Here is a 16,312-nt window from a genome sequence, read left to right on the forward strand (position 1 = left end):
AGGTGTGGTGCTGTATGTGCATCTGACTCTGGTCGTCATGTTCATCGTACTCTCAGCATCTGTGCTGATATTCTGCTGGAAGAGGGCCAGGAAACCCAGAGGTGACTTTACAGGAAACAAACACATAAGAAGCTGGGGTGGTGGTGGGGGCAGGCAACGAGCATCAGGAGCATGAACGCAGCAGCAGCATAGTGAGGCAGAGGCAGGAAGACCTGGCAGCTTAAATAGAGCGGCAAGTTAAGGAGAATGTGTTTGGTTGGTTGTAAGAGGGACGAGGTGCGTCACGTGTTAATGTATCATTGGTGCTCGAGTTGACTGCCTTAACTAGCTCGCAGGCTTCGCCCCATTAAAGTCAAAGTTTAACATTAGTGTTTGTTTCTTAGTATCACCTGTTGCCTTCTTAAGAAACAGGAACCAGTGCAGGGTGGCATTATTTTTAAAGCCAAGCGATGATAACTCTTTTGAGAAGGAAGTTAAGATGTGTGAACAGAGAGAAAGAACTTCCATATTTCAAAAAATATGAACATTTCACACGAAGCAGCTCTCATGCTTAAACGATGATCATGTGAAAAAACATGAAAGTAAACTCTTAATGGTATCAACTTGTGTTTGATATCTTGCAGACTGAAGAGGACCCGAGTAAACTCACCTGCTTTGAGGAGGATGTGCAGGGTCCTCGCCTCACAGCGCCCCCTGTGGTGATCCAGATAACGTCCTCGACTTCGTCCTTTGGGTAGAAACGGGTTCAGACGGTTTGGACATGCAGAAAACGCTTTTTCTCCTCTCTACTCCCCTGTTACTAAATCAGATGCTGCTTCAACTCAATTAATTTGTAGGGTTTTAATTAGTAAACAAAAGCTATTTGGGTTTCACATAGTCTACATGAATAATAATAATAATAAAGCTTCATTTATATAGCACTTTTCATAGAACACATGCAGCTCAAAGTGCTTTACAAAATGACACAAGTCAAAGAAAAAAAAATGTCCCCTCAGATTATTTGTTAAGAACTTTAAAAGGTACATGCAGCAAAATATAACATTTTACCAGGTTAATAGACACAAGGAGGTAAAATGTATGATAATACAAATAAAATAAAATAAATAATGACAGATAAGACGCAAGACAACTAAATCGATGAAACAATATAAAATATAAAACCCCATAAAACAAAGTGAACATATAGGTACAACAGAAAAAAGAAGATAATAGTAATACAAATGCCATAATTCTAATAAAGGTTAAACGATTAAGAAATGAAAAAGACCAACGTAAAAAGAAATATTGCTATTGAAGGATGTTAGATTAATAAAATAAGATAAAATCCATTAAGACCTTTACAATAAATAAAACAACATAAAGGTAGGTAAATAATAAAGACTAAAAGAACATTTAAAGTGGGGGTTGCTAATAAAAAGCTAATCTAAAAAGATGTGTCTTTAGCTGGTGTTTATAATACATTTATTTATCAAGCGCTTTTACAGGTTAGTCGAGTTTCCAGCTCACAGAGTGCTGCTGTGAACCTGGAAATGTTGAGTACACCAAAGTTAAAGTGTATATTACGGGTCCCCAGCACATAGAAACTGCCGGGTGCTAACTTGCATATGTTGGGCAATTTGTTCATTCAGCATATGTTGCGTTAATAAGTAGGAATTACCATTATAGCCTATGGGGGAAATAGTTGAACAATTGTTTGGCTGGTTTGGACAATGTTGCAGTGGTTTTGGGGTTAATGGATGAGGCATTCTCAGGATCAAAAATGGCTGTTTCCATATTTTCACTCCCGGTGGACAGATTTTGATAAATATAGAAAAAGTAATATGTCATAACAATTAAGTAGCAATAATAGTTAATTATGTGTTATTCAAATGTCATAGATATAATATCATAAAGTGTTAGAGTACAATACGTACAAATATATTATTACGTATCCCTGTTTTTTCTTCATATTTTCTATTGTAAAAGTTTCTCTTTGATATTATATGTTTTGGCTTTTCCTTGGACACAAATCATCAAGACATAATACTGCAATACATTTTCGGTATTTCAAATGTTCTGTATGTATAACACATGAAGAATTATTGACAATAAAGCTGACTTTGACTTTGAATACTGCAACATCTTGGTTTGTCCTAAAACATTTTAAAACATTATATTTTGTAGTATTTCATAAAAAATACAGTTGTTTTAGCATTCGCTTTCATTTTTTACAATGTAGGATTGTCATTTTGCCGTAACATTTTTATTAAGACATGTTTTAGAGTTAAGTATGTTATAACGATGTCATTGCAAGCATTGTGGAAAATGTACTGTATTAAACATAAAGAAATGTGTAAACACCGCCTGTGGTTAAACAAGATACATTTATAAACTATTCTGCCACAATTATCGCACAATAATTGGGATATAATTTGGGGTTTAATCTGTTACAGTCATTCGGCATAGATTTTTTGTTGTTGAGATATTTCATTTTAGAAACTATTTGGCAGCAGATTGGTCGGATGCAATGTTGAAAATGTCCTTACTTTTTTTTGTATGCCTTTTTGCCTTCATAGCATGTGATGTGTATAGGTCAAATACATTGAAACAGGGCAAAGAGTCGTGGGCCAGCCTCGCTATGGGTGGCACGCTCCACCAGGTCACCTAGCTAATATTTAACATAATGATCATAACTAAATTATGAATTAACCGTGGCCGTTTTCTGGCAGCAATAACCATTATTGTTGTGTCTGCACAACTCACTGAATAATCTTTGTGATTCAAAAGTTCAACTAAATCAATGAGTTTTAGTTTGTATCATGCAGCGATGAATTTAAATAAGTTATGGTAAGCATGTGAATTATACGCAGAAGAAAAGGGAAATGAACAACATAAAGTAATTCAATATGTTTTTAAGATGCCTTTAAGACTAATGCAGAGACTTCTTCCAGGATGAAGATAAGTCGAGTAAATTCACAGACTCTCGCCACAGCGCTCCCTCTGGGTATTCTGAAAATGCCGTCTATTTCTTAGCTGCTGGTTTTGTCTCTCCAGTGTGACCTGAAATGTGTTTTACTAAAGCACGTCTTTTTCTGTTTTGAAATATTTAAAGAAATGTATTCACAGATTTCTCACAGCATGCATTATGGAGGAGAAAAGTAATCTTTTAGCACCAATTTGTAACAGTTAAAGGAATTATCTGTTTTTAATCACAAAATAAAAAATTAGAATCACTAAAAGCTGTGTTAAAAGAATCTTTTTGGAGCCACATCTTTTTTCTCTTTTATTCTCTTAAAACACAAACACTATTAAATAAATGTGAACAACTAGATGTGTTTTTGAGGGTGCAAACCTGTCAATGTTTTTATTAATAAAACAGAAACATAGGACTCAATGATGGCCACATGAGTCATAAGCTAGAGATGTTATAGTAATTCTAACTATTTTTACAAAAGTATTACTTAATCCTGCAGTAACCTACATCCAGGTGTAGTTTAATGTAAAATCACACATGAACTTGAAGATTCATGCGGGACAAATTAGAGTTCAGAGTGGTGGATGTATTTTGAGCAGAGGGACTGCATCCTTGAGATTAAGATCAAGCACTTCCTGGTTTGTGCAGACGGAAGAGAGGCAGCGGTAAACCATCAGAACCTCAAACATGAACGTCAGGCACACTTTGATCTGCTTCTTCTTCCTCAGTGAGTACATTAACTAAATGTTTCTATCAGTTTCTCTTTTATTTTTACTTTATTAACTTTTTCAATTTATATTTGGTCAGCTTAAGTTTGCACTGTCTGGTGAGTGCATCATCTCCAAAATAAATCTTAGCAGTAATTTCAGTTCCTCAAGACCTTTCTTTCATTAACTTCATATTTGCTAACCCACTTTGTTTATTTTTATTTAGACCATTAAACATCTGGGAGCTGCTTAGTTCACAAACTGGAAGCTGTTGATAGAATCGCATCCAAAACATTTCACATGCAGAGAGGCGACCAGTCATTTTTGATACATTTTATTTTGTCCCTGAAGAAGAAGAAGAATTGGTCACACATGCAGAGCACACAGCACACACAGTGAAATGTGTTCTCTGCTTTTAACCCATCCTAGTACCAGGAGTCTAGTACTGGGAGCAGTGGGCAGCTATTGTACAGCGCCCGGGGAGCGATGGGAGTGAGGGGAGAAGGGGGATGTCCGGTGCCTTGCTCAAGGGCACCAACACTTTTACACTTAGCAGAGGATGGTTCCTGCCGCTGACTATGAATAAAAGAAGCAAAATGCAGCACTGTATTAAATGAAATATTTTTGGCAACCAATAAAAAGCAGGATTTTATTCACCTAAATGAATCTGACCCAGAGTTAATGAACATTTTGTAATCATGTAGTAATAAAGGCACCATCTCTCCTCCATTTATAACAATTATAAATCACTTAAAACAAATCATTATCATATTTACTGCAGAATATTACATTTTATAATGTTATCAACATTTCTGGACAATCTAAAATATATTTAAATCTTGATCTTTGGAAATGTGAAGCAGGAAATGTTGTTCAATGTATTGTATACCTGTGGTGTTTATTTGTATTATTGTATTATCTTTGCTTTGTAATGCCTGTTGTAAAATGCCATTATATAATGTGTTTTTACTGTATTTATTCATAAAAAGTCTTTTAATTTGTTTTGTAAAGCACTTTGAATTGTCGCGTACAGAAAAGTACTGTATAAATAAACTTGCCTTGCCTTCATCAGACTGCAGTGTATTAAAGGAATATAGTAAATATTCACTCGTCTTTTCAACAGCACTGAGGGATGGAAACAGTGGGCTCACCAACGCACAAAACCCCCTCCGTACAGAAACTGAAGGAACAAACATCACAGTTGCATGCTCCTTTACTTTCTCTGGAGGAAGGAAGATGTTCTGTAAGGGAAAATGTGAAGAAGGAAACATTCTGGTAGAAACGACCGGAGACTCAGCTCAGAGAGGCAGATACAGCATCAGATATGTGGAAGGGTCTGTATTATCTAACGCAATTCTGTATGTGAGCATCACAAAGCTGACTAAGTCTGATGCAGGACGGTACCAATGTGGTCTGGACAGATCTTTTCCTCTCCCTGACTCATACCAGGACTTTGAGATCAGAGTTACAGATGGTGAGTTTCTGGGAGTTTTGGATATAACTCCTCCCAGTTGCTGCTGTTTCAAATAACCCAACATGTTATACAGTTACCTTTCATGCATGAATTATGAAAGCCTCACTCAGGATTTTTTTTACCAAGTGTTTTTTATTGCTCTTGGGGCATTAAAAACAAGATTTTAACTTTAGTTTTTTTTTATCTAGTTTTTTCAAATTTAGGTCCACTCAGGTGGACATATAAAACATTTTTTGGACAGTTTGCGTTAAAGTCTAAACTGAAAACTTTTACATTTGGAAAAAATGATAAATAAAGATGTGCAAACTTAAAATTACATTATAATAACTTAAAGGGGACCTATCATGCAAAATGCACTTTTGTACGTCTTTTATACATGAATATGTGTCCCCGGTGTTTCAGGGAACTCACCAAGTGTCAGAAAACACAACCCTCTCTATTTTCCTCCATACCCAAATCTCTAAAAAAGGGTCTGCAACGGATCTGATAAAAACTGATCCAGATTTGAACACTGTCCTGACGTCAGGACGGTAGCGCTACGGCTATTGGGCCAACTCCACCAATCAGGAGGAGACAGCCACGGCCATTGCCGTTCGAAAGCGCTGGAGAAGCTGTAGTACATATGCCAGGCCTGTAGGTGGTGCTGTTCTCACAGAATCAGCCCTTGCAGAAACAGGGCTAAAAAAGTGCAAACTGAGCGAAATGAGGCATGGCTAAAATGCATGATCTGTTTGGTATTTTGAAAAAAAAAAAAGTATAAATATGCCTTATATAGGTATGGTCCTACACTATATTATTGTAGCATGATAGGTCCACTTTAAGTATATATATTTAAGGCCCAAAAAGATATTGCAAATTAAGTATTTTCAAGAAGAACAGTAGCAGTAACAGTATGAAGTTTAGTTGAAATATAGCCAGTGATGCATGACGTCCACTGTAGTGGACAGGCGAATAATCATGATTTCCTGCAAACATAAAATCAATACTTTGACAATTTATGAATTATATCATTCCTTAGTTGTTACTTGATGTCACCAAATGTTTTATATCTGCAGGGAGCACTTTCCATGAAAGGATTGGCAGGATATCGGCAGGTGACTTGGTCCATCTGGCTTTCTGTCGTTCATCTTGGTTTAGAGATATTTATCATGCACTTTCACTGACTTTCCACTGAGTGGCAGTGTATGGGATGATGCAATAGGGTCCTATGTAGTGGCTGATGGTGCAACTATGCAAAAAAAAACATGCATATACAAGAAAACACCTTTTGAATAGCTGTCCACTGTAGTGACCTCTATGCGTGAAAGGGTTAAGAGCTGCATATTTTAAAAGGCTCCTATTAAAAAACAAAACAAAATGTAATCTGCCAAATATATGATAACTACGGAAGAGGATTAGGGCCACATGACAAAAAAAATGTGGGGATGTGAAAAATATATAAATATATTTGTTTTTAGTTCTGAGACAAAAGTCTGAATTCTAGTCGACAAAAAAAAATCGGTTATAAAAAAAATAAAAATTAATTTAGCTCAATGTACTTCCGGGTCAGTTCGGCAACACAGAAATCACAACAATGGAGCGGTTCATCGATTTTTACTTTGAGCTTGGCCTAAAATATAAATAACATCAGTGCTTGGCAATAGGCACGGGTTTCACATAAGTGAAAGACACCTCAAGAGAACACTCAGAGCGAGGGGACATGCACGTCGCAAAGCATACTCTGAGCTGAGTTATTGACAGATTCGAATTTTGCGGATCAATAACTCATGAACATAACGTTGTAAAAATACAAACAACATGACTTTACAGAATAGCAAGGTAGACAACGAGCTACAGAGTCGTTTTTATCAGAACAGTTCGATACGCGCCGTCATCCGAGCTAAACTTCAAGAATTGGTCACAATCTGCAGCTGGAGGAGAGAGAGGAGTGCTTAGGGACCGTCTACAAACTGCAACGCCGAAAATATATACTCATAGAAAATTCATTGCGTTCTTCCGAGTAAATCGCCAGAACGCCGACACCTCCTCATCTCCACCGCTCCCATGTTTTATTTTGTGTTGCCATAAGTTAGTCTCTCTGAGTTTGTGCGCTGGGCGAATGCTAATGCTAATAATGCTAATGCGAGGATAATAAAATGGCGGCTGCACAAAACCTTTTGGGAGTTTTACGGCGCGTGGTTTGCAATCCGCCCAGCCAATCAGACATAGGAACCTTTTTCTCCCACGAAAGTACCTGCTCTCTAGCAGGGACGAAAAACTGACGGAAAAGGGGGTAAAAAGGTTCTCATTAACTAATTTTTGTTCCGGATTTTTTTGGTGTGAACGCAACATTTCGGAACTATATCGGAACTAAAGTGGGAAAAGTACTGCGGTGTGAACGCGCCTATTGAGCTAAATGAAAAGTTTTACGAGAACATTTATTTTTTCAACCAATTTTTTTTTCTTCTCCATGTCCCCTCCATAATATTATAAGAAAAAACAAATCAGAATTCTGACTTTTTCTCCCAAAATATATTTTTTTGTTTTGAGAAAAAAGTCAGGATTCAGAATTCAGATTTTTTTTTCATGTGGCCCTAATCCTCTTCCGTAGATATTCACCACACACATTATAGGTTATTTAAATATTGTTTAAACACATTCATTACCTCCTGCATTTAGCTACCGTACATGATTAAAAATGCTCTGATGCATTTGCAGATACATTTTATTTCAATGACATCTTAGCGTTCTTTGTCCAATCAGTATCTGATTTCTGTTTCATTGTGTTTTCTTTTTGTTTCACAGCTCCAACATCTTCAAAACCAGAAGTGACTCCCCGACCGTTTTCAACATCATCCCCATCAGCCTCCACACTGACCACCACTCAGAGTCTGAGCTCCATACCTTCATCAGCCTCCCCTGAACGCACCACGCAGAGTTTAAGCTCCGTACCTTCATCAGCCTCCCCTGAACGCACCACGCAGAGTTTAAGCTCCGTACCATCATCAGCCTCCCCTGAACGCACCACGCAGCCTCAACAGGGACCAACAGCTTCAGATGGTCACGGTACTTTTAGTTAGTTGTTTGTGTTTATGGACCAGGAAGTATCAGAGTAAACAAAGTGTTCTTCTGCTCTCAGGTGTGGTGCTGTATGTGCGTCTGATTCTGGTCGTCATTTTCATCGTACTCTCAGCATCTGTGCTGATATTCTGCTGGAAGAGGGCCAGGAAACCCAGAGGCGAGTTTACAGGAAACAAACGTATAACAAAAGCAATCGTTTGGACCTAATCTTCTGAATGTGATGTATTTTAGAAACTGCTGATGAGGCTGAGCATGTCAATGTCACAGAGGTGAGTTTGGGTACATCTCAGCATTTTTTATGTTTGTGCAAACAGCTGATATGACAACACATTCTCACTCCCAACTCAGCCTATGTTGACGTTATGTCAGGATCCCTTGGCGTCACTATCAAACGCAGTGGGGGCCCTTTAGCGTCAATATTCAACTATCAGGGAGTCCCCATTGACTTGCATAGAGCTCCCTGAACGTTGGTAATAGACGAGTTGGGATCGCGGAGAAATGCTCTCCGCAGATCCATTCTCACAGTGTTTATCAACCTTTTTCTTACTCAATATCAAGCCACCCTTATTGTTTGTACTTCTTTATTTTAATTGAATAATGTAGGACTTTTGTTGCTGTCAGTTAGGGAGAGAGTGGGGGCTCAGAAAACTGAAATCTGTATTGTTTCATCGTTTTTTCCTTCTAATTTTGTATTCTTTTCTAAACCACACACTGTTATTTGCTCAACAATAAGACACAATTATCCTTGTGTTTATTTATTTGTTTGATTGTATAATGTCGGACTTTTGGAGTCCGTCAGGACCGACAGTCAGAGCAGCTCATTCGAACACAGGAAGCTGTATTTTTAAAATAAGAGTTCATTTTAATATTATGTTTGATAATATATTTTGTATTAACTAGACCACTGGGTCATGTTAAGATCATCTTTTCTGTCGGTTTGGTGTTACAAATATAAAAACAATATATGTGTGTATAATAAAATACATCCATCATAAACTAAACTGGAAACAGCAGTATATTTTATTCTGTTAACACTGTAAACTTGACAGTTTTTTAACCCGCCTAGTGGGTAAAGCACGTTATTGATTTTTTTTGTTGATATGTTATATTCGATGAAAACATACAAATATTAGAGTAGATACACATTAGGGGGAAAGTAGAAGGTCAATGATAGAAATATTGAACAGAAAATATCAAGAAGATACTGTTGTGATCTCTTCAATAAAACAGTTTAGTGCCGGATGTACAAAGATATTAATATGAGGATGTGCAAAACAGACAAACTAATAAGGCTTTATTCAAACATTAAAGAATACTTTAGGTTAAGGTCTTCTTTTAAATAAGAAAAAAGCTTTGGGGGTATCTACAGATACATATTAAGCCTGACAAAGTACTTAACGTCTAATATATTGCATAGTTTGTTTTGGGACTTGACAATCAACTTTCCTGCAATGTTAACTATGTTGAAGCACTTATTTTAACTGGTATTATACATATTAATTATACTCTTATAAGATGTATGTAGATAGAATAAGAAATGTGCAGAATATGACAATTCAATGATGGAGGTACACACATATCGATAGATGTATTGTAATGCCCTATAACTGACAGCAACAAAAGTCCGACATTATTCAATTAAAATAAAGACGTAAAAAGAATAAGTGTGGCTTGATATTGAGTAAGAAAAAGGTTGATAAACGCTGTGAGAATGGATCTGCCGAGAGCATTTCTCCGCGATCTCAACTCGTCTACTACCAACGTTCAGGGAGCTCTATAGAAGTCTATGGACATCCCGAAAGTTTAAATTTGACGCTAAAGGGCCCCCCCTTGCCTTGAAAGTGACAACAGGGACCCTGACATAACGTCAACATAGGCCGAGTTGGGAGTGAGAATGTGTTGGATATGAATACAAACCTGTCCTCACTTCCTGCAGGCTGACAGAGAGTGTGAGGAGGTCAGAGAGGAGGACAGAGGGAGCAGATCTCCTCCTGTAGAAATGTCTGTTCTCTCCATTTCCCACTACAGACACTTCTCAGAAGACAGTAAGCAACTCTGAGACATCTTTCTTCTTTGTGAGACACATTTAAAAAAAAGTGTTCTAAAAATGGTTAAACATCAGTACATGTTGTAGTATCCTGCTGCCTTCTAAGAAACAGGAACCAAGCCAGTGTAGGGTTATTTTTATAGCCACAAGTTTCAGTTCTTTTGAGGATTAAGTCATTAATGTGACTCAATTGTAAAGCAAGAGAAATGCTGTTTTAAAGTTCCATGTTTAAGAAACCTTTTACATGAAGCAGCTTCAAAGCTGAAATGATGCTCATGTGACAACTCCAAAATCTGTTCAAAACCACAAGCGTTCGATCTTTTGAGAAGGGAGGTCAGATTTGTGAACAGAGAGAAAGAACTTCCATATTCAATTTTATTTTGATTTTGAAAACATTTATTTTATTTCTTGCAGACTGACGATGACTCAAGTAAACCCACCGGCTCAGAGGTTTCCCAACATTACAGCTTCCTCGCTCCACAGCGCCCCCTGTGGTGTGTTTCAAGACTATATTTGATGTGTTCATGTGATAGCTCTAACCATTATCAAAACAATGGCCTGACAAATAGAAAAACCTGTCAGTAGTGATTTACACACACATATGTAAATATATACATTTATTTAAAGATTATTTTTTAAGAATTTGGCTTTGTGTTACATGTATAGACAGATATATTGAAGAGAGAGGGGATGACATGCAGCAGACATTTCTTCATTGTTCATGCTTTACCTCCTAGCACGACTTATGTGGAAAAAAAAGATGCATAACTTTTAAATGATTTATATTAAAGGAATGATTTAAAAAATAAATACAAAATAAACAAATTAAGAAAAATGGTGATGTGTTTAAAGATGTTGTTTATAGCAAGTTTTATAAATACAACATTATGTATTTTTCAAACAAGAAATGTTGTAATTGAAGCTAGTAACCTGGTAGATTTGAAAAAAGAAAGAAAATGGTCTGATTGGACGAAAACGAGTTGATATGATAGTCATACACGTTATTTTACAAAACACTAACACAACATGTTATGATTGACATGAAGTTACAACAAAGTCTATTTACATTTTTTAATGATACACAAAAAATGGACTTATTGGCATGAGAAAGTAGAGTTCAGAGTGTTTGGAGGAGGACTCTCATCATTTAGAGAAGTAAAGCAGTTCCTGAAGACAGAAGAGAGACAGCAGTAAACCATCAGACATGAACGTCCGGCACACTTTGATCTGCTTCTTCTTCCTCAGTGAGTAAATTAACTAAATATTTCTATCAGTCTCTCTTTTATTTTTACTTTATTTGTTTTTTGTATTTATATTTAAAGTTTGCACTGCACTGTCTGGTGAGTGCATCGTCTCATATCAGTCCAAAAACCTGTTGTTGGTTTCTGTGGATTAACACAGAGAGTCTCTTTAAAAAAAGTAGTTCATTACAAATATGAGTTAGTCCCTGAAAATAGAAACAAGCCTTTGTGTTTCAGCTCGACAATCTGCAATCAACCATTGTTCTTCTGTACTGCTTCTTTGGGTTTATAGGTGCTTCTTGCTGGGTTTAGTCTGCTGATTGGTAACGTTATTTTCTGTTTCATCAGACCGACTGTTGAGTAATAACCACAAGTTGCAACCAAAATAAATCTTAGCAGTAATTTCAGTTCCTCAAGGCCTTTCTTTCATTAACTTTACCTTTGCTAACCCACTTAGTTCATTTGATTAAAACCAGTAACAAACGCATCATAATGTTTCACATGCAGAGAGGCGACCAGTCATTTTCACGAGAACTGCTAAATTATGAAATTATAAACCTTATTTGCAGACTTTATTATGACATGTTGATACATTTTATTTTGTCCCTGCCGCTGACTATGAATAAAAAAGCTAAAATGCAGCACTGTATTAAATTAAATATGTTTGGCAACCAATAAAAAGCAGGATTTGATTCACCTAAATGTATTGGACAGAGAGTTAATGAACATTTTGTAATCGTGGGAGGGGTAAAAGTAGTAATAAAGGCACCATCTCTCCTCCATTTATAACAATTATAAATCACTTAAAACAAATCATTATCAAATTTACTGCAAAATATTACATTTGATAATGTTAACAACATTTTTGGACAATCTAAAATATATTTAAATCTTAGGAAATGTGAAGCAGGAAATGTTGTTCATCAGACTGCAGTGTATTAAAGGAATATAGTAAATATTCACTCGTCTTTTCAACAGCACTGAGGGATGGAAACAGTGGGCTCACCAATGCACAGAACCCCCTCCGTACAGAAACTGAAGGAACAAACTTCACAGTTGCATGCTCCTTTTCTTTCTCTGGAAGAAGGAAGATGTTCTGTAAGGGAAAATGTGAAGAAGGAAACATTCTGGTAGAAACGACCGGAGACTCAGAACAGAGAGGCAGATACAGCATCAGATATGTGGGGTCTGTATTATCTGTATATCTGTATGTGAGCATCACAAAGCTGACCAAGTCTGACGCAGGACGGTACCAATGTGGTCTGGACAGATCTGTACTTTTCCCTGGCTCACACCAGGACTTTGAGATCAGAGTTAAAGATGGTGAGTTTCTTCCGGGAGTTTTGATTGATCTGTTCACGAACCTCCGCTGCTGTTCCAAATAACCGAATATGTTTAGTGTTACAGTTATATTAAGAGCTTCATATTTTAAAATGCTCCTATTAAAAAACTAAACTAAATATAATCTGCTAAATATCTGATATCTACGGAAGAGGATTAGGGAAACCAGAATTCTGAGAAAAAAGTCAGAATACTGATTTGTTCACATCCCCCCTTTTTCTTTTTCATGTGGCCCTAATCCTCTTCCGTAGATATCCACCACAAACATTATAGGTTATTTAAATATTGTTGCACCAAACACATGAATTACCTCCTGCATCTAGCTACTGTACATGATTAGAAATGCTCTGATGCATTTGCAGATACATTTTATTTCAATGACATCTTAGCGTTCTTTGTTCAATCAGTATCTGATTTCTGTTTCATTGGGTTTTCTTTTTGTGCACAGCTCCAACATCTTCAAAACCAGAAGTGACTCCCCGACCGTTTCCAACATCAGCCTCCACACTGACCACCACAAAGGGTCTCTTTGTCTCTCAACAGGGACAGACAGCTTCAGATGGTCACGGTACTTTTAGTTTGTTGTTTGTGTTTATGGACCAGGAAGTGTCAGAGTAAACAAAGTGTTCTTCTGCTCTCAGGTGTGGTGCTGTATGTGCGTCTGACTCTGGTCGTCATGTTCATCGTACTCTCAGCGTCTGTGCTGATATTCTGCTGGAAGAGGGCCAGGAAACCCAGAGGTGAGTTTACAGGAAACAAACACATAACAAAAGCAATCGTTTGGACCTAATCTTCTGAATGTGATGTCTTTTAGAAACTGCTGATGAAGCTGAGTATGTCAATGTCACAGAGGTGAGTTTGAGTAAATCTCAGCATTTGTAATGTTCGTGCAAACAGCTGATATGAATACAAACCTGTCCTCACTTCCTGCAGGCTAACAGAGAGTGTGAGGAGGTCAGAGAGGAGGACAGAGGCAGCAGATCTCCTCCTATAGAAATGTCTGTTCTCTCCACTTCCCACTGCAGACACTTCTCAGAAGACAGTAAGCAAACACTGAGATACGACTGAAGCTTTGAGTTCAGAAAACAGTATCTTTGGACTTCAAATGCTAAAATAACTAGAGTAAAGTCAAAGTTTAACATCAGCGTTTGTTTCTCAGTATAACCTGTTGCCTTCTTAAGAAACAGGAAACAGTGCAGGGTGGGGTTATTTCTAAAGACAAAAGCGATGACTCTTTTGAGAAGGAAGTTAAGATCTGTGAACAGAGAGAAAGAACTTCCATATTTAAAAAAAGATGAACATTTCACACGAAGCAGCTCTCATGCTTAAACGATGATCATGTGAAAAAACATGAAAGTAAACTCTTAAAGGTATCAACTTTTCTTTGTTATCTTGCAGACTGAAGAGGACCTGTGTAAACTCACCTGCGTAAACTCACCTGCTTTGAGGAGGATGTGTCCCTCCGAGCAGGGTCCTCGCCCCACAGCGCCCCCTGTGGTGATCCAGATAACGTCATCTACTTCGTCCTTTGGGTAGAAACGACTTTGGACACGCAGAAGACGCTTTTTCTCCTCTCTACTCCCCTGTAACTAAATCAGATGCTGCTTCAACTCAATTCATTTGTAGGGTTTTAATTAGTAAACAAAAGCTATTTGGGTTTCACACAGTCTACATTAATAATAATAATAAAGCTTTATTTATATAGCAATTTTCATACAACACATGCAGCTCAAAGTGCTTTACAAAATGTCAAGTCAAAGAAAAAAAAGAAAAATATTTCCCCTCAGATTATTTGTTAAGAACTTTAAAAGGTGCATGCAGCAAAATATAACATTTTATCAGGTTAATAGACACAAGGAGGTAAAATGTATGATAATAAATAAATATTGACAGATCAGACACAAGACAACTAAATCGATGCAATAATATAAAATATAAAACCCCACAAAACAAAGTGAACATTTTGGTACAACAGAAAAAAAGAAGAAGATAATGGAAATAAAAATGCCATAATTCTAATAAAGGTTAAAAGGTTAAGAAATAAAAAAGACCAACTTAAAAATAAATATGGCTATTGAAGCATGTTAGATTAATAAAATAAGATTAAATCCTTTAAGACCTATACAATAATACAGTGCTGCTGTGAACCTGGAAATGTTGAGTACACCAAAGTTTTATGTTAGAAGTGTAAAGTACGGGTCCCGACCCCAGCACATAGAAACTGCCGGGTGCTAACCTGCATATGTTGGGCAATTTGTACATTAAGCAGATGTTGCGTTAATAAGCATGAATTACCATTATAGGGGAAACAAGTAAAAAAATGGCTTGGCTGAATTGGACAATTGTGCAGTGGTTTTGGGGGTAATGGAGGAGGCATTTTTCAGGATAAAAAATAGTTGTTTCCATATTTTCACTCCCGGTTGACTGATTTTGATAAATATAGAAAAAGTAATAAAAGTACAGTATGTCATATCAATTAAGTAGCAATAATAGTTAATTATGTGTTATTCAAATGTCATAGTATAGAAAATCATAACAAAGTGTCAGAGTACAATACGTACAAATATATTATTACGTATCCCTGTTTTTTCTTCAAATTTTGTATTTTAAAAGTTTCTCTTTGATATTATATGTTTTGGCTTTTCCTTTGACACAAATCATCAAGACAAAGTCCTTTCATTTGCAAAAATACTGCAACATCTTGGTTTGTCCTAAACAATGTCAAAACATTATATATTGTAGTATTTCATAAAAAATACAATTGTTTTAGCATTCGTTTTCATTTTTTTACCTTGTAGGATTGTCATTGTATGCCATAAAAATGTATATTAAGAAATGTTAAGTATGTTATAACGATGTCTTTGCAAACGTTGTGGAAAATGTATTAAAGGGGACCTATCATTCAAAATGCACTTGTGTACGTCTTTTATACATGAATATGTGTCCCCGGTGTTCCAGGGAACTCACCAAGTGTCAGAAAACACAACCCTCTCTCTTTTCCTCCATACCCAAATCTCTAAAAACGGGGCTGCAACGGATCTGATACAGACTGATCCAGATTTGAAATTGTTCTGACGTCAGAAACGGGGTGCTCCGCCTATATGGCAACTCTCCACCTATCAGGGGAATGAGAGGTTGCCGTGGCATGGTAACAGCATGGTAACATGATGCTCGTGCCTCGCCCCCCTCCTTTGAAGGGGGGCGTTGTCAGCTGCAGCTCATTTGCCACAGAATCAGCCCTTGCAAAAACAGGGCTGGAATACAGCAAATAGAGCGAAATGAGGCATGGCTAAAATGCATGATCTGTTTGGTATTTTGAAAAAAAAACTTCACAGACATGTTTTATATAGGTATGGCCCTACAATATATTATTCAAATATAGCATGATGGGTCCACTTTAAACATAAATAAATGTGTAAGCACCGCCTGTGGTGAAACAAGATACATTTAAACTATTCTGCCACAATTATCGCACAATAATTGGGATAT

The 16,312-nt window shown here is 36.9% G+C and overlaps 1 protein-coding gene and 1 long non-coding RNA gene across 4 annotated transcripts; both read left to right on the plus strand.

Annotated features, from left to right (window-relative positions):
- The first annotated feature begins 5 nt into the window (after positions 1-5).
- LOC117483436 lies at positions 6-10,217 on the plus strand. The gene is made up of 3 exons (XR_004555983.1): positions 6-101; positions 8,426-8,463; positions 10,131-10,217. It is a non-coding gene; the product is annotated as an uncharacterized LOC117483436 (long non-coding RNA).
- Positions 10,218-12,543: 2,326 nt separating this feature from the next.
- On the plus strand, positions 12,544-15,733 carry LOC117483433 (CMRF35-like molecule 8). 3 transcript variants are annotated; one of them, XM_034131775.1, is made up of 6 exons: positions 12,544-12,805; positions 13,272-13,391; positions 13,465-13,563; positions 13,638-13,675; positions 13,757-13,865; positions 14,222-15,733. In XM_034131775.1, exons 1-6 carry the CDS (start codon positions 12,574-12,576, stop codon positions 14,224-14,226), a joined length of 603 nt encoding a protein of 200 aa, XP_033987666.1. In that variant the 5' UTR covers positions 12,544-12,573; the 3' UTR covers positions 14,227-15,733. The 3 variants fall into 3 exon arrangements, with proteins under 3 accessions (XP_033987666.1, XP_033987667.1, XP_033987668.1); XM_034131776.1 differs by having other exon boundaries at positions 13,272-13,385; XM_034131777.1 differs by lacking the exon at positions 14,222-15,733 and having other exon boundaries at positions 13,767-13,826.
- Positions 15,734-16,312: the final 579 nt, after the last annotated feature.

This window comes from Trematomus bernacchii, unplaced genomic scaffold, assembly GCF_902827165.1.
Source record: "Trematomus bernacchii unplaced genomic scaffold, fTreBer1.1, whole genome shotgun sequence".
Taxonomy (NCBI): Eukaryota; Metazoa; Chordata; class Actinopteri; order Perciformes; family Nototheniidae; genus Trematomus; species Trematomus bernacchii.

What these genes read in the sequence shown, in the direction of transcription:
- LOC117483433 (XM_034131775.1), top strand. Translation starts at nt 12,574, where the DNA reads ATGTTCTGTAAGGGAAAATGTGAAGAAGGAAACATTCTGGTAGAAACG. An exon ending in TGAGATCAGAGTTAAAGATG is followed by an intron (nt 12,806 to 13,271) that starts GTGAGTTTCTTC and finishes TTTTGTGCACAG; the next exon opens with CTCCAACATCTTCAAAACCA. An exon ending in GACAGCTTCAGATGGTCACG is followed by an intron (nt 13,392 to 13,464) that starts GTACTTTTAGTT and finishes TTCTGCTCTCAG; the next exon opens with GTGTGGTGCTGTATGTGCGT.